At 55.4% G+C, this 23,521-nt stretch overlaps 1 protein-coding gene across 1 annotated transcript in view; it reads right to left on the bottom strand.

The window, feature by feature from the left end:
* Window positions 1-23,521, bottom strand: part of PAX5 (paired box 5) — a 181,566-nt gene that overhangs the window by 71,195 nt on the left and 86,850 nt on the right. The window contains exon 7 of the mRNA XM_062206963.1: window positions 5,021-5,150. Within this exon, the coding sequence (XP_062062947.1) occupies window positions 5,021-5,150 (130 nt within the window). The remainder of the gene's footprint in view (window positions 1-5,020; window positions 5,151-23,521) is intronic.

Raw genomic sequence — 23,521 nt, 5'->3', positions numbered from 1 at the left:
CCCATGGACACCTGGGCTCATCAAATGCTAAGAACGCAACCATGGCATCAGTACGGTCGTGTGGGCATCGCGCTCCCTGCCTGACACGTAGCAGCTCGGATGCCCTGACACCTCCCGTGGGACTCCCCGGACCTCCAGGCCGAGCACTGCCTCACTCCTGGGAATCGCGCTCTGCTCTAGGAGTCACTGTGATGCTGCACAGCCTCTTTGGGCAGCCTGGATGCACAGGCATTGCTTGCATTCTTGTTTTCCTTGCTGATTACCGTTTCTCTCCGAGAAAGGAAGTGTTTAGTTGCGCCAGATGAATCTCAAAAAGCCTCATAAAAATGGACCTATCGGCCAGGGCTGCAAGGCACCCAGCCAGAGGGAAGCCGGGCGGAGCAGAGCACATCTGGGTGGGATGACCCAACAGGAAAGCCCCAAACTCACTCAGCCCAAGGGTGGGCCCCCACTATGTGACCCAAACCAGCCCAGCCTCTCTGGCTCCTGAGACCACAGTAAGGTCTGGGGTCCATGGGTTCACAGGTGGAAGCTGCACCTTGCACCGGGTTCCAGTGTCATCCTCAAACACACAGATGTCGCTGCTCCCAACCAGGGACCCTAGGACCTCAAACATGCAAGACCGAGAGCCTCAGCCAGATGTCCCCAAGACAGTCTCCAAGACAGAGCCTCTTCTGTGGGGTTCTGTGGGGTCAGGGCCTTTCTGAGAGTGCCCCACGGAGTTGTTGCTGGGCCAAGTTCTCTTTCACCTTGAGGAAGTCAAGAGCCTGGAATGCAGGAGGAGCCGCTGGTCAGTGGGTGGCTGCCACATGCCCACCATGCCCAGAGCTCTGCCTGTGCCACGCTGTCATCTTCCCAGGCAGTTGGGCACAGAGCTTGAGTGCTGGCCCAGCTGGCAGAGCAGAGTGGAGGCCCAGAGGCTAATAACTTGCCCAAGGACACCTGGCTGGAATACAGACAGGCTGGGCTACAGGCTGGGCTGCAGGCTCAGGCAGCCGGCTTCCCTGCTGATGTGCTCAATCACAGCTTAAAAAATGCCTTGAACTTGAACTGGGACTTTTTTGTTCATCGGACCACACACAGCAGCAAGCCATCTCCGAGGCCCTGGGCAAGCCCGGTTCCAGCTCTCACTCACTGAATGTGGCTTTGAGTGGGTCACCTCCCCTCTCTGGGCCTCAGCCACCCGGTAGGACGTTAGAGGGCCTGATGTCTGCGCCCTGCCCAGGTATGGTCAGGGTGCCTGCTCTGAGCAAGGCCAGGAAGTGCCAACACTGAATCTCAAACCCCTGTAAATCTGCTCTCACAACTGCCCTCTCTCAAACCCCTTCCTCCCACTGTCCCTTTTCTCCTCGAAACAGCCAAGGGGGGCAGGTGGAGCAGAAAGTGCCACCCCATTTCATAGACAGGACAACTGAGGCTCACTGAGGCTCAAACACTGAACCTGAACCATGCAGAGAAGCAGAGCTGGGGGACTCTGGGACTTGGCAGCCCTTCCACCTGTCTTTGTGGGTGTCTTTTGGCTAAGAGGGAGCAATGACCAGGGACACCTCAGACCCCAGGTCACCTACCATAGCTGTTGCCCCAAACTTGCTTGACCCAAGGAAGCTTTTGGATCCTCCCCCAACCCCACACCCCTTTCCAGCCTGTGGATGCAGAGATGGTCCCCAGGGACACAGGCCGGCAAGGACACAGGCTGGCCCCTTTGTTCTCCCAGACAGAAGGCCAAGTGGCCCTGCTGGGGGCAAGCCTGCCAGGTCCTTCATCGGCAGCGGGGTGGGCAGGAGCTGGGAGCCTGGCATCCCACCTGCTGTTCTGCCAGGCAGGCCGCTGGCCCAAGGACACACCTGAAGATAATTAGTCCCAATCAGGATGGTGCAAGCGGCAGGCACGGCTGCGGCTGGTCTTTGCCTTAGCAGTTAATGCAGCATGGAGAGGAACTGACTCGTTCTCCAATGAGATTCTCCCCAGGCAGCCCAGAGTGCCAGGGCTGAGAGTGGGTAGTGCAAGGACGTCTGCCCCCAGACCCCCAAGATGAGCCCTAGGCTGGGCTCCCAGTCCAGCTGTGCACCTGCTCCGCTCCGGGTCATACAGGATGGCCAGAAGCATGGGGTGGACCCTGGGTCAGCACAGCCACCAACACCACCAGAGGGAGAGGAAGGCCCCATGGGGACATGGAACCCCGCAAGTTAGCTCCCAGGAGACCACCTTCAGGAGGTTCTCACGGCTCTCAGTGGGGTTGGGTTTTGAAAACGTGGGGGCAGGCATGTGGTCTCGCCGCTCAGGACACTCTATCCCACATCCAAGTCCCGATTCCTGCTTCCTGCTAGGGCAGCAGCGATGTCTCAAGCAGTGGGGTCCCTGCCACACACATCACATGGGAGGCCAGGACCGAGTTCCCGGCTCCCAGCTTCTGCCCAGCCCTGGGCAGTAAACCAGTGGATGGCAGCTCTATCTGTCTCTCAAATTATGAAATAAGAAGGGCAACTGGGCAGGGGGTATTTTATATGACCGCGAGGCAGTACTGGCGTGTAGGGGAACAGTCGCACGTGAGGAAGAATTTCCCCCCATCCTGCACTACTCTCATGCCTGCCGAATATTCAGGTAGGCAAAAAATCTGTTTATAATTGTTTGAATTTAGGACTGAATGTCATTTACATATAAATGTAGTCTCGAAACTACCGAGTAAATCGAGTGAGGCTTGGACTTTGTTTTGCTTGGAGCTTTGCCAAGAGCGCTTCCCCTCTTGGTCACTTCTCAAGCACTGGTGGGAGGGGCCGAGCCCCTGGCCCACGCTCCTGCGTAGCTCTGCATTCAGCCCTGCTGTGTTCACAGCGACACTGTGCATGTGGACAGACACAAGTACTTCACTGCGCCCCGCGGGTTGCACACGGAACACAGACTTCTGCTCCAGCGCACACATGGCTGGGGCGGGCATTTAGCCTGGCGGTTAAGACGCCAGTGCACGTGCCCTTGTCTCACATGCCAGCCCCTGGCTCAGCTTCCCGCTAATGCACACCCTGGAAGGCAGCAGCGATGGCTCACGTCCTTGGGTTCCTGCCTGAAGTGAGCCCCTGCTCTACAGGCTCTGCCCACCTCAGGTACACAGGGGACCAAGTCACTCTTGTTTTTATGTTTTTTGCCTTTTTTTTTTTTTTTTTAAGATTTACTTAAAGGAACAGAGGAAGACACACATACACACACATCTTCCATCCACTGGTTCACTCCCCACCAGGCAACAGTCAGGAGCCAGGAATTCCATTCGAGTCCCCCACGTGGGTGGTAGGGGCTCAAGTACTCGGACCATCTTCTGCTGCCTTCCTAAGAGCATAAGCAGGAGGCCAGCACCACAGCTCACTTGGCTAATCCTCCGCCTGCGGCGCCGGCACCCCAGGTTCTAGTCCCGGTTGCTCCTCTTCCAGTCCAGCTCTCTGCTGTGGCCCGGGAAGGCAGTAGAGGATGGCCCAAGTGCTTGGGCCCTGCACCCGCATGGGAGACCAGGAGGAAGCACCTGGCTCCTGGCTTCAGATCAGCGCAGCGCGCCGGCCATAGTGGCCATTTGGGGGGTGAACCAACGGAAGGAAGACCTTTCTCCCTGTCTCTCTTTCACACTAACTCTGCCTGTCAAAAAAAAAAAAAAAAAAAAAAAGAGCATGAGCAGGGAGCTGGATCAGAAGCGGGGGGGTACCTGGGACTCAAAGTGGCACTTCTACCTGGGATGCTGGCACCACAAGTGGCAGCTTAACCTGCTGTGCCACAATAGGGGACAGGGACCCTGGCATTCTTGCCACCTGACGGACCCCCACATGGTGTCCAGATCTTCCAACAGGGCTCCAGCTGCTTCAGCTTGAGCTCAGCGCTGACCTGTCAGCCTAGTCTCAGAGCTGGGGCTGCTGACCCTGGGACTGAGATCCTGTCCCATCCACCCCCACTCCTAAGCTCTACCTTGAGTCCCGCCCCTTAGGCAAGCACAGCCCACCTGCCTGGTTATGAACCTCTGGCCTCTCCAGGGATCTGGTCCAAGTGCGGCCAGCAGCCTGCCACTGTCTATTTGTGTGACAGTCCAGGGTGTCTCCTGCCTGCCAGGCCGGACAAGCTCCTGGAACTGGCAGGAGTCTGTCCCAGTGCTCCATGTGATCCCAGAGCTGCTGGAGCCAGCATGTATGTTGGCGGGGTGGGGGCAGGGGCTGTCCTGCCTGTCCTGGTCTCAGTGCAACCCCTCTGCAGCAGCGAGCCCAATGGTGACCAGTCACCAGGAGAGGACTCTGAGAAGAAGGGCAACAGCTATGATTACGGAGTGCTTCCTGTGTGCTAATAAGCACGAGTCTAAGAGCCTGTGGGGACAAGCCTGCTAATTCCCACCACAGTACCATCACTGTGGGAGGTGCCATCACTTTTCTTATTCCACAGGTTAAGAAACTACAGTCCAGAATTCTCGTAAGACCGCCCCAAGATGGCACAGCCAGCCAATGGCAGGTGCAAGCCCAGTAGTGGGTCTCCAGGGCCCACACTCTTCCTCTTGACCCTGACAGCTAAGGACGCCAGCCCTGGCCTTCTAGAGAGGTCCCTCTTTCTGCAGACCCCGAGCAGCTTCCAGCTGGAGGCTCCAACCCTTCCTTCCAGACCTTGCTTCGGCCTGGACCTCAGAGAGGCCCAGCAGTCTGTGAGGGGTCCCGCTGCCCCTCCCCACCCCGCCCCAGGCTGTCCCGGGGGACAAATCCCAGAGCGCTGAACACCCAGCCCCACCCACAGGGGGCCCCTCCAACAGGGGGTGCCCCTGTCCCGTCCCAGACCATGGCCCCTTTGGCCTCTGTCGTCTGCTCTATGGGAACAATATCCAGCTGCAGATCATAGCCTCAGCCCTGGCTCTGTGTCTCTGCTGGGCCTGTCCCAGGACCTCATCACCTCATTAAAGCAAACATGGCCTGTGACACCAAGAGCCCCCAGGAAGCCACGCTTTCCACCATGCACGCATTCTCCTCTCTCTCCAACCTCCAGGCAGGCCCCACCCCCAGGCCCTCACCTGTCACGATGGGGTAGGACTGTGGGCCAGGCACGCTGCTCCCGAGGTCAGCAGGGGTGGGGCTGGTCAGGTTGGCCTTCATGTCGTCCAGACCTCCGGCCAGCGAGGCCATGGCTGAGTACTCAGTGGTCTGAAAGAGGAAACAGGGACATCTCAGCACCAGGACTTGGAAGCATGCCCGCCACATGCTGCCACCATGTTCTGGGCCCAGCCACTAAGCTGGGTGAGGCCAGGCCTGGGCCAAGGCCCCCACAGGGGGCTCACGCAGCCCACAAGATTGAAAGGGCAGGTTCATCCTGACACAGACATTGGTCCGGAATGGACAACGCCCCCCTGGTGAGGAGGTGGGCAGGATGCAGTGCGGCTTCACAAGGATTCACACCCGGCTCTCTCACGGCCTGCAGGCTCCCCTCACCCGGCCCCAGACACCAGACGGCATCCTCCTCTGTACAGGGCGAGGCCTCAGTGCCCTATGCAACAGCCTTCGTGCCAAAGAGAAGGGAAGAGCGGTCTCTGATTTCCTTGTTCTTAGAGCACAGGAGCCAGGGCGAGAGGAGTCTGGGAGAACATCCAGTCCACGGCCTCATTTCACAGATGAACAAACTGAGCCCCACAGTGTACAGGAAAGAACCCAGCCCAGGGTGGGCACCAGAAACTCTCCCCCTAAAACCAAGGCACCAAACCAACTGAGCCACAGCTTGGCAGGTGCCTTTGAATTCTGGAAGCCCAGGGACACCTGTGTGCTGATGACCACAAGAGGCAGACTTCTCATATACCAGGTCCACACCAACCACACGCATGCTCCTGACAACTCATATTCCGGACTCAAGCCGTTTCATGAACTCCAAGCTTGCAGTGAGCCATCTGCTTCCACCCAGGCCACTGTGAGCGTCTCTAAACAGGCAAGGCAGACGCCAGCCTGACTCTTCCCGGGCAAGGCCACACTGCATTCCCTCCCTCCCACCCACACCCCAGGGTAAGGAAAATATCTGGAAACACATAAGCCATAGAACTTGGTCGTGCATGCCAAGCTTCGCCATGGGCAGCTCCATGGAGGGCACACCCCGGTGCGCCCAGGGCTCGGTCCTTGGCAGGCAGGGGCAGGGAAGCAAGCTGTCTGAGCTGCAGGCAGCCCGGAGAGGGGGACGAGCAGCGAGCCACGGGGCGACAGGCAAGCAGAAGGGACCACAACTCGGGCACACTCCTGGAGTTTTTCTCTGCAGAGGGGTCAGAAGGCACTCCTGGGGCAGCTCCCACGGAGAGTGGGAGGATGGCAGCCGGGAATGCGGGAGTCCTAAGCATCCCGAGAGGATTCTCTCTGAAAATGGCTTGCCCAGAGTGCCCTGGGCTCCTCCAACGCTGCAGCAGACCAGAGTCCAGGCCCAGCGCGAGCCCAGGGACTTCCAAGGGGGAAGAACAGGGGCGGGCAGGGGCGGGGGTGGGACGGGGGCTCCTCGACATCAGGAATCACGAGGAAGCAGCAGTAATTAAGACAGCGTGGTATTGGCACAGGGACAGATAAATAGGCCAATGCAACAGCCTCGAGTCCAGAAACTGACCCACGCACATATGAAACCTTGATATACGAGCGAGCAGACATACAAATCAGCAGGAAAGGATGGACCCTTTAATAAACAGTGCGGGGCAACTGGTTATCCATTCAGAAACGGGGGGAAAAAAGAAATTGGATCTCTACACCAGGCACGAAAATCAATCCCCGGGGATAGGGACCTAAACGTGAAAGGCAAAGGCATCCACCGCGCTCAGTGCCATGGCCAGTCAGGGACCCTCGGGAACAAGTCTGCCCTTCACGGAAGGGGTGTGAGTGTCTTTTGCCCCCGGGATGCTCACAGTGGGGTCCCAGTCACTGTGAAGCCAGGAGCAGGTGCCGGTCCTCCTGTCACCCTACCTCAGTGCCACCACCACCTCCAGGAAGACGTTCCAGATAGCCATTTCCTAGGAGGCACAGGTCCCACCTTCGCTCTGCTGGTCTCACCAAGTGGTACAGGGAAAATAGCAACTACGATGTTCACAACTGCATCCAAAGCTCACACTTACTGGGCACTTCACCTGTTCTCATTTAATCTTCACAGTCACCCACTTCACAGATTCAGAAACTGAGACTTTTTACTATAGAAGGGAAGTGATTTGCCTAAGGCCACACAGTTTCTAGGTACCAGAACCAGTATTCCAACTTGGGCCCATCTGACTCCTAATACATTCCAGCCATCAGGATGTGAATCCTGATCCATGACTAGGTAGGTAGTGAAATCAATTCTCTGGTCTCAGCATTTAAAAAATCAACTGTAAATAGGATGGAGCAGAAAACAATCCTGCTCTGAGCATGTCTCACGTGTCGGTGAGGACGGATGCCTGTGGTGGGCTTGAGCGAAGTCTGAAAAGCGCCGCAGCAGGGAGCTGCTAGGAAAGGCCACCTTCCAGGCTCCACCCCCCGTACCAGGGGACGTGGTCTTGCCTTGGTCTCCTAATTACTGCCAATGAACAGGAAGTAAAGCTCGTGGGAAGCAAAACTCACCAGAAGCAATGCTCACCCAGGAAGTTCCAGCTGCTTAGCTGGGCTCCAAGAGGCCTCTTAGAAGGATCTCTTCCTACTCGGTGTGTTCTAGAGGCTTTGGGCCCCAGTCCCTCCCTCCTGTCTGTGTTCCTGAATGGATGCATCTTCATTCAATGTTTGCTGAGCCCTCCTGGGAGCAAGGTGAGGACCACCCCTGGGCTGGTGCTGTGGCACAGCAGGATAAGCCACCACCTGTGATGCCAGCAGCCCGTAAGAGCACCTCCAGTTCAGGGACCAGCTCCTCTGCTCCTGATCCGGCTCCCTGCTAATGCTCCTGGAAGGGCAGTGGAAGATGGCCCAAGTCCTTAGGACCCTGCCACCCCCATGGGAGACCCAGATGGAGTCCCAGGCTGCTGGCTTTGCCTGGCCCAGCCCCAGCTGTTGCAGCCATCTGGGAAGTGAACCAGGAGATGGAAGACCTCTCTCTATCCCCTACCCCTACTCTGCCTTTCAAATACTAATAAATCTTAAAGAAAAGAAAAGAAAAAAGACCAGACACTCTCTGACCTCCCTCCACACACCCCAAAAGAAAAGACACATGGCCCCAGGAATTCCACCCAAGAGGACCAAGGGCGCAGAGCCGTCCCCTGACATCAGTGGGATGGGGCAGCAAAGGCTCCCTGGGACAGCTGTGTGTAACCAGGGGCTGAGCCACCCCCGACCCCCACGGCTGAGAACAGGGCTCATCGACCAGGGCAGATGCAGAAGTGGGAGCATGCGATGGAGGGGTGAAAGGTGTCCAAGCTGATTCCACTGCGAGGACATGCACAGCCAGCAGTCCAGGCTGAGAGTCAGCAGCCCCCCATCCCCACCCCCAGCCTCTCCGTCTGGACCTGGCTGGGCACCTGGCCTGGCCAGGGACAGGCTAGATTTCCTGACACAGCAACACAGACCTGGCTTCATGAGAGAGGCGGCGGCCGGGGCGGGGGGGTCCTCCTCTTCCTGCCACTTAACAAATTCCGTCTCAGTTCAAAGCTGTCCGCCACTTCAACACCTGGGCCTGCACCATCTTCTCAAAACATGAAGCTGTCACCTGTGTGACACCTGCAGTGCGGGGTCCCCAAACCCAGTGGCCTTACCACCCCTGGCTTCCAGAAGACGAAACAAATGGCCCTGGAGAGCCAGCGGCCGGGACAGCAGTGCCAGGCAGCCGCTCGCCATCCGCACCTCCCCCACCCCTGCACCTGCCAGGCTTCCCCGAGCCGGCCTCCCTTCCTGGAGGCACACCTCGCGCTGAGTCTGCCCCTGCGGGAGCCAGGGGATGCTGCCATCTAGCATTGCTGTTTCCTTCTTCCCTCATCACGCCTGTCCCCTGGAGCTGCTGTGATTCTTCAAGGCAGCTGTGTCGTCTCCATCTCCCAGGCTCCCTGGAACATCACTCTGCAGGCTGCTACTCCGTCCTGCAATTGCTCTCTTGCCTCTGCCTGGAGGGCCAACTTCACTCAGTCACTTAGAGAACTCCTACGCTGTCTACAACACTCAGCTCAGATGTCGCCTCCTCCGTGTGTGCAGCCCTTCCTGGGCCCCATATTCCTCCAGAGAAATTATCATTCTCTTGTCTAATCTTCCATCCCTGGAAACATCTTTTAAGATGTATTTTTTATTTATTCGAAAGGCAGAGTTACAGAGAGAGAGAACAAGACAGAGAGACAAAGAGCTCTTCCATCTGCTGGGTCACTCCCCAAATGCCCGCAACAGGAGGTCTGGGCCAGGCTGAAGCCTGGGTCCCCGACATGGGTAAGCAGGGGCCCAAGCACTCTGGCCATCCTCCACTGTCTTCCCAGGCACATTACAGGGAACTGAATTTGAAGTGGAGCAACTGGGTCACAAATCAGCTCTCACATGGGATGCGGGGGCTACATACAGCAACTTAACCCACTGTGCTACAATGCTGGTCCCTGAGTGGCACTTTACACAGAACTCCATTATTGTATTTCCTGCCATGTAGGAGATTACTTCAAAAAGTTCATGAAAAAAAAAAAAAAACAGGATTAAAAGATATGTTTATTTTGGTGGAAAGCTTTTTGGAATCCACGTATACAAGAGGCTTGCACATTATTTAAAAAAAAAAAAAAAACTGCAGAGGTTTCAAAATTTTCCACGAAGTGTTAAAAGCATTCTTATGCACCTGCATCTGTGTGTCTCCGTCTAGGTGCATGAGAGCGACCTGGGACATCCCAGTGCCCGCCACATGCTTGGTGAATGAATGCATGGATGCATGGATGCCTAACAGCCCGGTAAGCCACGGTGTTCAAACACGAGCTGGGAAGTGTCGGAACAAGAGCACCAAATGATCCGCTAACATCCCCCGCCTTGCTCCCACCTCCACTCCCCATCAAATCAGCAAGTAATGTCCTCAGCCAGCCCCTGTGAAAGTGCCTTCACTAGCCATGATGGACCATCAGGCCTTTAACATGCATCGCAGTCAATAAAAGAAAATAGCCATACATCAACCCCTGGAGACAGTGTCCACTAGAATGCTCAAAGCCCTTGTCAACCCCTCCTACAATTCAACGCCAACAAAAAGTTTCTTTCCTCTGCTGAATCGTTGGTCTGCCTCTGACAGAACATCAGGGACACTGGAACCACTTCATACCCCTTTTTGCTTTGTCGGACAGGAAGCTCAGTCACACTGAGTGTTTAACCAACATAACCATATTATTACTGATCTTTCTGCTTTTCTCTACACAATTTCTGAATCTTTTGCAGACTTAGCTAACGTAGATAGACATAACTGTGTTTTGTAGGCTTCCTCAAGTCCTTTGTGAAAATAGACATTGGGGCCAGTGTTGTGGCATAGCAGGTTAAGCCACTGCCTACAGCACTGGCATACCATATGGGCACTAGCTCAAGTCCTGGCTGCTCCACTTCTGAGCCAGCTCCCTGCTAACGCACCTGGGAAATAAGAGGAGGATGGCCCAAGTGCTTGGGCCCCTGCACACACTTGGAGGACCAGATGAGGCTCCTGGCTCTGGTTTGGCCCAGCCCTGGCCATTGTGGCCATTTGGGAAGTGAACCAGCAGATGGAAGATCTCTCTCTGGGTGTCACTTCTCTCTCTCTCTAACTCTGCTTTTCAAATAAATAAAATAAATCTTTAAAAAAGAAAGTAGAGGCTGGGAGACACAGAATGAAAAGAAAACGAAGGAAGAAGGAAGATCAGAGTAAAAGAATGAGAGAGGGAGAGGAGGGGAGGGCGGAGAGAAGGCATGGGTGCCTTTTCTGGAAACAAGACAGTCATTCCATTTCTCACACTCAGGAAGTCGGGACAGGATGGCAGTGTGCCGAGGTCTGCACGAAGTGACACCCTGGCACACCTATGCATCTGGGGACACGCCTGCCCCTCCCCAGCCACTGACAGTCACCCGCACAGCTGGGTTACACGTGTCCCACTCCCTGAGCCCTTGGGGTCCTTTCTTAGATGCCATCCCAGACTTCTGCTCCCTCTTCAACTGGGTCTCTTGCTGCTGGCATTGACCATGACCCAGGAAGAGAAATGAACTGAGGTCAGCAATTCACAGACTGCCCAGTGACGTCACAGGCTCCTGTAGGCCTCAAGGTCATGACACCAGCTCCAGGTATGTGCACCCCCCCCTTACAGACAACACACTCCAGATGACAGACAGCCCAACTCCTCAGCTGTCACAGTAGAAGGATGCTCAGGGTCACCTTTCTGAACGTGGGAAAGCTGGAGTGCAGAGACAGGGCTGGGCTTCCCGGGCCATTCTTATCTGCATCACTGATAGCCTGTGGCCCAGAGAAAGAACGAACGTAGACTAGGAGTGACTGCACAGGCCCTTAGGCCAGCTCTGCCACTTCCTCACTCGTGTAGCCGTGGCTCTCCGGTCCTGAATAGGAAGAGTTAAGGATGTAAGGAGTGAGGACAGGGCAGTGCTTGGGAAACTGAGCAACAGGAGAGGCCATGAGATCCTGGCCACGGACTCCAGGAGGCACGAGCCCCAGGAAAGTGAGCTGGGCATCATTTGGAAATTACCTGGAAAAGGACTGCCTGGGGCTGCACCAAGTATTGTCTCATCAGCACGGGGCACCACTGCCACAGCATGGAGGAGAAAAGAAACACAGACAAGTGAGAAGGAGGCAGCGCAGGGCAGGGCAGGGCAGGGCAGGGGGCGAGGCTGCAGGCCGGGTGCCTTCAGGAAGCCACCTCTGGTCTGCAGGCTGCTCGGTCACCTCTGAGCTCCTCCAGGCCTTAGGCAGCCCTCAGAGGCCAAGCCCGAGCCAGGCTGACCACTTCCATCCCGACGGCCAGATACCTGCCCACCTCCACACCTGCTCGGATCTGGGCAGAAGCTGGCATGGGAGAGGCGGGTCCCCAGGCCTGGGTGCGGGAAGCAGAGCAGTCTACAAGCCCAAGGCAGCCAGGGACCTGGCCCCGGGCGCCTCCCCTCACCACCTCTGCTTCCCCACCTGCGCAAGGACGTCCACTGGATGATCTCCAAGTCCCCTCCCACTGCTGTCCCCTGTCACTGACCAAGCCACAAGGGAGGGATTCCCTCTTCACCAAGTGAGGTACAGAGCAAGAGTGAGAGATGGAGGGGGAACCTACAGGTTAAAGGAGACTTGGAGACACATCAGTCGATCAGAACATAGACCTTGATTTAAACAGACTATAAAAAACATGCGAGACACATAATGCAACAACTGGAAATGGAAACGCCGAGCATTCGATGACATTGAGTATCAGGAGGCACGGAGGATGCGCTTTCGAAGCTCTCATGCCTCCGAGGTTCGTTCTAGGGCTGGGCACGATGGCGCAGCAGTTAAGCCGCTGCATGTGATGCCCGCGTGCCAAATCGGACTGCCTGGTTCAAAACCCCAGCTACTGCACTTCTATCTGACTCCCTGCTTATGTGCACCCTGGGAAGGCAGCAGGTGATGGCTCGAGTACTGAGTCCCTGCCACCCACATCGGAGCCCTGGATGAAGTATCAGGCTCCCAGCTTTGCTGAGCCCTGTCCCAGCTGCCGCAGGCAATTGGGGAGCGAACCAGCAGATGCAAGTTCCATGTCTCTCTCTCCCTCTCTCCTACCCCCTCCCTCATGTGTGTGTCACTCTACCTTTCCAATAAATAAACACTTTTTTAAAATACAAATTCATTCTCAAAGTATCTACATAAGGATATGCTATCTGGAATTTGCTTGACGACAAAGTGTGGTTAACAGACTGTCTATACAACAGGATACTATGCAACAACGACAAAAAATGTGGAGTCCTGATGCCTGTGGCTCCACGGGAGCCTTATGCTAAGTGACGGATGCCAGACACAAAAGGCGTTCCTTTCAGGTGAACTGTTTAGAGATGGCAAACACACAACCCCGGAAGGCAGAGCAGCGGTTGGCTGGAGCAGGAAGCTGGGATCCACTGTAAGCTAGCACGAGGGTCTTTCTGGAGTGATGGAACTGTTCTAAAACAGGACCATGGAGGTGGGTGCTGTGGCGTAGTGGGTAAAGCCGCTGCCTACGATGCCAGCATCCCATATGGGTGCTTGTTGGAGTTCCGGCTGCACCACTTCCAATCCAGTTACCTGCTAATGTGCCTGGGAGAGCAGTGGAGGATGGACCAAGTCTTTGGGCCCCTGCACCCACGTAGGAGATCAGAAAAAGCTCCTGGCTCCTGGCTTCAGATCAGCCCATCTCCGGCCATTGTGCCCATTTAGGGAGTGAACCAGCGGGTGGAAAGATCTCTGTCTCTCCCTCTCTAACTTTGCCCTTCACATAAATAAATAAATCTTCAAAAAATAAAATCAAACAGGACTGTGCTAATGGTCACACAACACCTCAAGTTTACTACAAACCATAAACTTGCATGTTTACAATATGTGCATTTTATGGTAGAAAAATTAAACATCAGGGCTGGCATTGTGATACGGCAGATTTAGCTGCCTCTTACAATGCCTGCTTCGCATATCAGAGTGCTGCCTCCAATCCAGCTCCCTGCGAAGGCAGCAGAAAATGACCCAGGTACTTGGGCTCCTGCCACCCATGTGGGAGACCCGTGGAGTTCCTGACTCCTAGCTTTGGTATGATCCAGCCCTGGATGTTGTGGCCATTCAGGGAGTGAACCAACACATGGAAGACCTCTCTCCCTCTCTCTTTCAAATAAATAAAAAATGAATAAATAAACATGTAAAAATAATAGCAGAAGGCCGGCACCGTGGCTCAACAGGCTAATCCTCCGCCTAGCGGCGCCGGCACACCAGGTTCTAGTCCCGGTCGGGGTGCCGGATTCTGTCCCGGTTGCCCCTCTTCCAGGCCAGCTCTCTGCTGTGGCCCGGGAGTGCAGTGGAGGATGGCCCAAGTGCTTGGGCCCTGCACCCCATGGGAGACCAGGATAAGCACCTGGCTCCTGCCTTCGGATCAGCGCAGTGCGCCGGCCGCAGCACACCGGCTGTGGTGGCCATTGGAGGGTGAACCAACGGCAAAGGAAGACCTTTCTCTCTGTCTCTCTCTCACACTGTCCACTCTGCCTGTCAAAAAATAAAATAAAATAAAAATAAAAAAATAAAAAATAACAGAATGTGGAGGAGTAGAGTATTGATACACACCACCAGTCATGAGTTGACGTGTGTTGGATGCAGGTCAGGGGTGTGTAGGGGTTGATTAGACCATTTTTGCTGACTTGAAAAGTCTCCACAGTTAAGTCAAAAGGCTCAGGCGGCACGCGATTGACTCGGGGCAGCGCTGCTGGCCCTCGCCAACTGCCTGACGCACATCTCTGGGACGGCGGGAGCGCCCAAGGTCGGGCACAGCCGGGGGCTGCCCTCTCGCTGCTGCTTTCTTGTGCCCACTATGAAGCACAGACCCTGGCACTTTCCAGACTACAGAGCCCTTAGCGGGCAAAACTGTCCCTGGGACTCCTAGGGTGTGAGCAGGTGCACAGCGAGAGCAAGGCCAGGTGTCCAACACCGAGGTCAGAGCCAGTCCCCCGCCCCCGCCCCACAAGCAGAGTCGGAACTGAAGAAGCCATGGCTACTGGCCGTGAGCAGAAAGCTCAGGCCCTTACAAGGGGGCCCCTCCTCCGCAAAGGACCTGGTCCCAGACCCAGCTGTATTCCTCCAGCGAGGAGGAGGACGGTTCCCAAAATACAGCTGTTCAGCTGGCAAAGCATAAGTAAGGGCGCAGCTCTCCTGATCACAGGGCACCGGACCAGCTGCCAGGGGGCCTGGAGTGCCGCCTCTGCCTTGGACTCCCAAGCAACCTGGGGCAGACCCCTGCCCTCCCCTCCCCAGGCCTCAGTGACTCCACCTGTCAGGTGAGAGACAGACCAGAGCTACCAGGGCCCTCCCTGTCCAGGTGCCTCACCGAATCCGCACCCTACAAAGGTAGGGCCCTCAGTCCACAGAATGGGTGCTCCCTGATGTGACCCCAGCATCCATGCTATACCCTGGCCTGGCAGCCATTGGTGGGACCACGGGGCCGAGAAAGGCCTGCTGGGAACACACAGCTCACGTCTGACACGGCCAAGTTCGTGCTGTGTGCAGCCAGGCCCGGCACCTCCTGTCCTAGGCTCCCTCCCTTGTTACAACACGAGTACGCACGAGACACAGTAAGCATGCCACATCCCGAGGGCAGCCCCTTTCTGTTCTCATTTTTGAAGTCCCCAGGACCAGACACACAGAGAAACCCTTTGAAAACGTCTGCTGGAAAGGGCTCCCCATGACGACGGCGAGGCTAGGTCTCAGCACCGTCAGCGTCCCCGCTGCTGGGGTTCGGGGCGATGCTAGGATTGTGAGACAGCGGGCCGAGGGGCACGGGATCTCTGCATCAGTCCCTTCACCTGCAGGTGAGTCTCCGTGGCCTCAAAGCTGAAAGTTTAACCTTTCAAAAAGGGACAGACAGAACAAGGTTTCAGCGTGGTCTCTATTAAAGCAGACGATGGATCTCGCTTTGGGGAGGAGAGCCAGCTTGCTGAACGGAGGCCCTGCGAGTGACATTTGCAAAAGTACGGCCGCTGGAATTAAGCAGGAGAGAGAATGGCCAAAGGTCCTGAAAGGACCTCCTCTTCCAGGAAGTGCTCCTGATTTTCCCTCCTCCAGGTTCCTACAACAGCTGAGGGCGCCTGTGTCTCTCACAGCACTAATCACTGTGTTGGGTACTAAACTGTTCAAGGCCCTCAACCCCCCAACCCCAGCAAGAGCTTCCCCGAGGGCGGGGCTCTGTCTGCCTCATCTTTGAGCAGCAGCTCCTGGCCCAGTGCCCAGCTCTGAACAGATGTGACATAAATGCCTGCGGAACCAGATGAATGGGGACAGGTAGCACGGCCTGGCTGTGCCAAGTACACCAGGGTGCCTCCCGGGGTCACGGGACGATGTGAAGGTGCGCTGGCTGCCCGGAAGCACCAAAGACTCGCCCACTGTTCACTCGGTTCCCCAGAACTCTGCTGTGCCTGGGCCCAGACGGCTTGTGGAGGCATCCAGGGGCTCCCGGGAAGTTTCAGCGCGAAGTTTACAAGACTCCTCTGCCCTGTTCTGCGCCCAGCCTGCCAGGGCCCTGCAGCACAGCCACAGCAGGGCTCCCCCGAGAGGAGACAGCAGTCAGATGTGGTTTCTGTCTACAGCAATGACCTACCCAAGGCCCTCTGCTTCTTCCGGTCCCTTACAGAATTCTGGGGGGCCCCAAATCTCAGGGCCCAAAGGAGCTTGAGATTCTGAAGGCTAATCTTGTTCTGATGCCTGAAACCCACGAAGTAGGCATCTCCAGCGACAGGGAGCTCACTCCAGCTCCGGGGAGTTGGCTGTGAGAAGGTGCAACCCTCCCCTGCAGGCTGCCCCCCAGGCTCCTGGGTGTGCTCCCCAGGGCTCCAGTTCTAGCCAATGCCCTCTCGCGCTGTCCAGTGCCTGCTGCCAGGTGTGCTCTGGCACAGGATGCTAGCTTCTGCGTTCCCTGGCAGATGCAAGTTGTTCTCGTGGTCAACACAGAGCTTACTCCAAGTTCATTAGAAATGGATAGGGATGAAGTCCAGGATACAAAATCAAGCAAGAAGCATTCATCGGCCCCCTCCCTAACCACACAGACTCACAGAGCGTCCTAAGCACGATGACAGACAGGCCGTCCTGCCAGGGGCGTCCTCATCCCGGAGCACGAAGCCCACTTCTGGAGAAAGAACAGGGGCCCCGAAGTCAGGGTGGGTTAAAGCCTGCAGGGTGGGGCAGGAGGGCCTCCTGTGGGAGGGGCCCTGCACCTGCTCTGGCTCTGCCTGGCTACACAAGGAACAGCTCCAGGGCCTGACAGGTAGAAGGGGAAGGAGAGTCTCAGAACCAAAGCTCCACCTGCAGGCAGCAAAATTCCACGGGCTTTGTCCAGGGGCTGCATGCCTTCCTGCTGCAGGACTGAGAGAGGGCTACCCCCAAAGGTAGGCAGGAGTCTGTGACTGTGTGCTCTAAATGTGGGGGAAGGAACCCATCTTCCACTTCCTGGCACCCCAAGGTGCACACGGTTCGCTCTCTGAGTGACTTCCCCATGTCGGGAGGACAGGGACAGATGGGAACCAAGAGGCTTTCCCTGCTCGGCTGGACCTGCAGGTGGGGGCAGGGCACTGGGGCCTGGATGTCCCGCCCCCTCAAGGCCACCTCTCTAATACCTTCTGTGTTCTGCACCCCCAGCCCCTATCAGAAAGAACTCCCACACAGGCGGCGCTGGGAGGGTTCCTGGAGCCGGGGAAGGGAACTGCCAAGAAAATCAGGCTGAGGCGGCCGGGCCTCCAATGCGAACACGGAGCCCTTGGTTTGCAGCTAAGAGGACTCGACCAGCTCCCCCCTAAGGCCTCGGTCCCAGTCAGGGACTTGTATTTTCTGGATGCCCGCTATACACCAGGTACAGGTCTAAGTGTTCAAATGCATTCATTCACATGCCCTGTGTAGTAACCCTATGGCCGTTACCCTCCCCCTTCACACGCGATGCCAGCGAGACACAAGGCACTAAAATAACATGTCCAGCCCCCCCCCCCCCAACATACACACTCAAGCAGTGATCTCAAGGTCAACAGCACTGGAAACCACTACCAGGTCACTGCCAGCAGCCCATCATGCTGCAGAGAACCACTGCGGTCCAGACACACGCAGCAGGTTGCAGGGCATGTGGTTAAACACAGCTTCCGTCCCATCCCAAAGTCTATATTCTTTCCCACAATTCTAAACTGCATTGGAGCCCAGCAAGAGGAAAACCCCAACTGCCAGGTCAAGGATGTCTTCCCATGTGGCTTGACCTCTCTGGACAGCATGCCTATTCCAGACCCTAACATCTGGCACAGCCATTCCCTGAGTCACCCCATGACCCTGAGAGCCCACACCCTTTCACTCCTCCAATCCTTGTCCATCCACCCCTTCGGATCCTGGCTCACGAGCTACCTCCTCTTATTGGAAGTTTCTCCAGATTGGTTCAACCATGCATGTTGTTAACTTTATTCTTGCCATTTAGACTGAAAACTCTGACATGGTAAACTCAGAGGGCTTAGCTTGAATGTCAACATTCGCAATCACTCTTGACATCAGCGGGAAACAATACAGAAAGAAGCCTAAGACATTGTTAGCACTATTAAGGAACAATCAGGCCTCTGACTGTTCACCCAGTTCAAGCTCTCTCTGTCCTTTAAAAAAAAAAAAAAAAGATTAAGCCAGAATGACAGAGAGAGAGAGAGAGAGAGAGAGAGAGAGAGAGAGAAACACCTTCCATTCACTGGTTCACTCCCCAAATGACCACAACAGCCAGGGCTGGGCCAAACAGAAGCGAGGAACTTTATCCAGATCTCCTACATGGGTGCAGAGGCCCACGGACTTAGGCCACCCTCTGCTGCTTTCCCAGGCACATTAGCAAGGAGGTGGATTAGAAGTGGAGCAGCTGGGACTCGAACCGATGTACATATGGAATGCTGGTGTCACAGGCAGCAGCTTAACCTGCCACGCCACAGCGCCAGTCCCACCCCTCTCTGTTCTTTACTGTGACTCTGATCTTTGGACAGAAACCGAAGGAAGGAGTTGTGAGACTTCGGCTTTAGCTACGATGGGTGAGCCCGCATGTCGACTCATGCTAAGAAGCAGAGAGATAAAAGTAGCACCACAACAGCGGCGTTTCTGCTGCTCTGCCTTTTTCACTGAGGGTTACTTAAGAGCCGCTGCTTTTAATAACAGAAATACGCTTGCAATTTGCAGTTACACGTTACTTCCATGAATCTTGCATTTCACACATGGACGTGAAGTGCAATAACCATTGTTTGTGCTACTCCCTATCATTTCGTTAAACAAGCAAGCCATTCGCCGGGAGACTGGACATGTGCACGGCACACTTCTGAAGGCACCGTTCGTGCTGGATTCCTAACCATCCCTTTGGCTCCCTCACACACACACGTACATTAATTTTGCCTCCTGTTTTTATTTCCTCCACCTCCCTCCCACAAATCAAATGTCCAATAACATAAACGCTGCTGGCGAGAAACAAGCTTCCCACAAACAAACAAAAGCCTGCAAGCCAAAGGCAACTGGCTGTGCACCTCTCCCTGGCCAGCCCCCTCCAGCCATCCCTCTGCCTGGCCCCTGCCCCGGAAGACCTTGCAATGGCTCACGTTCATCGCCAAGCGGGAAAGGGGTTTGATCCCTAGATCAAAGAAAAGTTTGGTGTGACAGTCGGCTAGGGAAAACACAGGCAGGTTTCTCTCTGCCACCCCGTGTCAGGCTCACAAAGAGAAAAATCGCACCATCCGACATGGTTGGGAGAGTTTCATCCAAAGCAGTGCTAATTAATATCCCCGCTCTCCAGAAGACAGTGCCACGTACAGCTGCGAGGGTAACAAGGCTGCTCTCCCTTCGATTTGATGGGAAGAACATTTTCATTACACAGCCTCCTCCCACACCCTCCCCTCTCGGCCACACCAGCCCTGGGAAGGGAGCCGGGGAGCCAGGGAGCAGAACCCTTCTCCCCTCGTTAATTTTATTATTTATACCTCATTTTAAAGGGGGATGGGTGCAACTCCCAGTGCACCTGGCTGGAGCCCTTCTGACAAGCGGCGGGACCTTCTAGAACCTTCTCACGCATCCGTCAGCATGATGTGCCAACTTTTTGAAATTTGCCTCGGATAATAAGCGGAATCCAGTGCAGTTCTTCCATGTGTGTGTGTGTGTGTGTGTCCTAAATAAATATGGCAGGCTCTAAACCCTTCTGTGAAGTGTACGTGGACTTGATAGCCCAGTATGAGCCACGGGCGACCCCCAGGGACCCCTGAAAGCCTGGGGACACTCTACTTGGGCCCCTCCCCCCAGGAGGGCACCTTTAGCTGTTTGGGCAGGGCCTACCCATTTTTTTTTTTTTTTTGACAGAGTTAGACAGTGAGAGAGACAGAGAGAAAGGTCTTCCTTTTTCCGTTGGTTCACCCCCCAAATCACGCTGCACTGATCCGAAGCCAAGAGCCAGGTGCTTCCTCCTGGTCTCCCATGTGGGTGCAGGGCCCAAGCATGTGGGCCACAGCAGAGAGCTGGACTGGAAGAGGAGCAACTGGGACAGAACTGGCACCCCAACCGGGACTAGAACCTAGGGTGCTGGCGCTGCAGGCGGAGGATTAGCCAAGTGAGCCGCGGCGCCGGCCAGGGCCGACCCATTTTTACCCTAAACCACCAGATCACAGGCAGCATGGCGAGGCCATGTGTCTCTCTGTTTTGTTCTAAAACCCCACGTGCTCAAGGCTGTCTCTCTCCAGCCTCCTAGAGGGACCCCAAATCCAATCTACACGTCTCCAATGTACCTGTTTGTCGTTTATACATATAAATAGCTGCGTTTCCATTCTCTCTTTGTTTCTCATTTTCATTTGGTTCTAATATCTGCATGTAAATGTCGGAAAATAGCATCTGTAATTGGAGATTATGAAGTATGGCCAGCTCCTGACAGCCTGCTAAGGAAGATGGATTATCCTCATTTTTCTGTAAATTTTGTCAATTTTGGAATTCATAAGCTATCAACGCTGATCAAAATGGGACTTCACAGCTGTGTCAAAAAAAAAAAAAAAAAGGAGCAAGAGGGAGCGAGGGAGAGAGAGGGAGCGCGCACGGTGGGTGTGTGCAGGGGGCAGCCATCAGCAGCCGGCACGCGGGCCGGCAGACTGGATGCCCGATGGTGGTGGCGTCGCATCCACCCTCCTCTTCTGTCCCCTCCTCTCCACACCGGCAGCTCCCGAGGCACAGGGCCTGCTCCCCTGGCTAAATCAAACAGCTAAATCACGAGGCGGGAAGGCCGCAAATCCTCCAAGGCACCCACTCAAACCCGGACTTAATTTATTGCCAGGCGCTGCCTCCCTTATTTATCCCGACGAGCTGGCGGCTCCCTGCGCTCAGGCCTCGGAGATGTTCTGCTCCTTCCAGGCCATCACGGCCCACTTGAGGCAATTGTGTTGGTCTCTCTCTCTCAATTTTCCCATTACTGGGAGTAAGTACTGTTGGGACTCTGTAATAGCCCGACTGCAGCCCATATCAATAACAGATGAGGTTTAATCGTCCAACACAAAAATTATTTAGGCGCAGTAAGGACATTCAATGTCATTTGCATAATGGCATTTCTATCGCACGCACCTAACCCGTCTTGCATAAACAAGGCCTTGGGACCATAAATAATAATAAATCATGACGTCTGCACGCCTCTTGCGGTAATAGGAGCCGGTCTTTGTGGAAATTATTTCAGCAGGAAATGGGCACTGTAATTTTAAAGACATGTGGGGCGGCGAGGCACGGTAAATCACGTGTGTGCACGCCTGAGCCCCGGGAGCAGCCCGCAGACCTGCCCTGAACCCACGGCCACATCCCCAGGGCCTGAAGGAGGGTGGACCGCCAGTGCGCAGGGGCCAGGGCCTCCACAGCAGACACCAGGATGCACCACTGTCCCAAGAAACTGCGGGCCAGAGAGGGCAGGATGCTCAGAGCGCCACAGGAGGGAATGAGGGATTTGCACCTGGGGAGGCGTCCAGGCGTCACGGTCAGAGTCTTTTTCCAGGAAAAAGGAAGAGCCCCGTGCAAGCAGTGCGCTTGGTGTCCCTGCATCCCAAGTGTGCCTGGCGCTCAGCAGCGGTGCAGGAAACATCCAGAAGAAACGGCGAGAGGAGAAGATTCTGGGCCCAGGCAGTGAACAGATGAGAGGAGCTCTGAAAGCCAGTGATGGTGGGACAGACAGACAGACAGACAGAGGCAGAGACCCCAGGGAGAGCCTGGTGAGCAATGGGAGGAAGTGCCCTCCAGAGTCTCATTCACATTGGGAGGCAGTTGTGGGGTGAGGGAGAACAGACTCGGGGAGGCACAGGCAGCGGCCAGCAAAGCGGCTCAGCCTGTGCTGTGGAGAATCCTCGCTCCAGCCATCTCAGACCCGCTGTCCCACAGCTCTCTACCTCCACGTCCGCCCACGGAGCAAGTCTGATGGTGGCACTGACCAGGCAGAGCTGCAGCGGGAGACCATGTGCCAAGTGACCAGCGCTTGATGGAGCTCTGCTCTCGCCGCTCTCCGGGAAGCAGCAGCAGTGAGCCTGACACAGGTTCTGCCCCGTAGCAGCGGGGAGGTTTGGGACAACTGAGTCCACCCTCTGGGCACCCCAGCTTCTTCACAGGAAGACTAGCAGGATGAGCTGGGCCCCGCCTCCCTCACGACAGAGGTGCTGTGAGCCTCAGCTGGGCTTGGGACTGAGAGTCTCCGTGGGAGGAACAGGAACAAGGCCAGCCTCCCACACCCACCCGAGGGCATCGCCAGCCATCCCCCGCCCTGCAGCACCTGGAAGTGTGCTTTCTGTGGGCACCAGGCCCTCACCAAAATACGGAAACTTGGCTCCAAAGACAAGAAAGCCTGCAGTTCAGTCTTTAGCGTTGTTCCTGTGTCAGTTTCTTGGTTTTGACATAGACCATGGTGCCATAAGGTGGGAATTAACACAGAGGTAAATGGGGTGAGTCACCTGTGGAAACTCTCGGCTCCACTTTACAACTTTTCTATAAATTTTAAATTATTCCAAAAGTAACTATCTGTGTAAAAAAAAAATGAGAAGAAGGAGAAGCAGCAGCAGCAGCTAGGCCTCACCCACATGCAGAGGAAAGCAAATTAAAATCATGTGCGTCATTTATCTTCACTCAGAGTCAGGGCTGAGACTCCGCTGGGTGGCACACCACGGGGAAACAGGTCTTCTCACCCAGGAGGACGAAGCTCTGTGGGAGCAGCTGTGCGTGCCCGGAGCCGGCCACCCCACATCTGGGAATCCATCCTGCAGGTGTGTCCCACATGTGCACTAACAAATGTGGACAAGGATGCTCCCTGCAGACTTTTTTGAAAAAGAAAAATACTGGAAACAACCAACAGGAGACATTAAACAAACGGGGATATCCCACACAATGGGATGCTACGGCGGTTGTTAAAAAGGATGGAGTGGCAGTCTCTTGGTCATTGAAAAACAGCAAAGCAGAACAATGTCTCTAGAATGCTACTGTCTGTTCACAGGGGGGTTGTTACAGATACACAGTCACTTTTCTGTATATATTTACACATACACGTTGTCCTCACCCAAACACCACAGATTCATATATAGGTATTGGCATGTCAACAGGGAAAAAAAATCTCTAAAGGACACAGAGGAAAGTGGTGGCAGTGGCTGCCTCCCAAGAGGGGAAGACCATGGCAGAAAGAGGAGGAAACTCACTTTTCGTTGCATACATTTAGCATTGTCTAAGTTTCTATCGTCTTGCACACACTGCAAGTTAAAAAAAATTTTTTTTAAGAAAAAAAAAAAAAATGGGCCGGCGCTGCGGCTCACTAGGCTAATCTTCCGCCTTGCGGCGCTGGCACACCGGGTTCTAGTCCCGGTTGGGGCACCGATCCTGTCCTGGTTGCCCCTCTTCCAGGCCAGCTCTCTGCTGTGGCCAGGGAGTGCAGTGGAGGATGGCCCAAGTGCTTGGGCCCTGC

This window comes from Lepus europaeus, chromosome 12 (genome assembly GCF_033115175.1).
Source record: "Lepus europaeus isolate LE1 chromosome 12, mLepTim1.pri, whole genome shotgun sequence".
NCBI lineage: Eukaryota > Metazoa > Chordata > Mammalia > Lagomorpha > Leporidae > Lepus > Lepus europaeus.
Note: the sequence above shows the minus strand (reverse complement) of the source record. Positions and strands in the feature narration are given on the sequence as shown.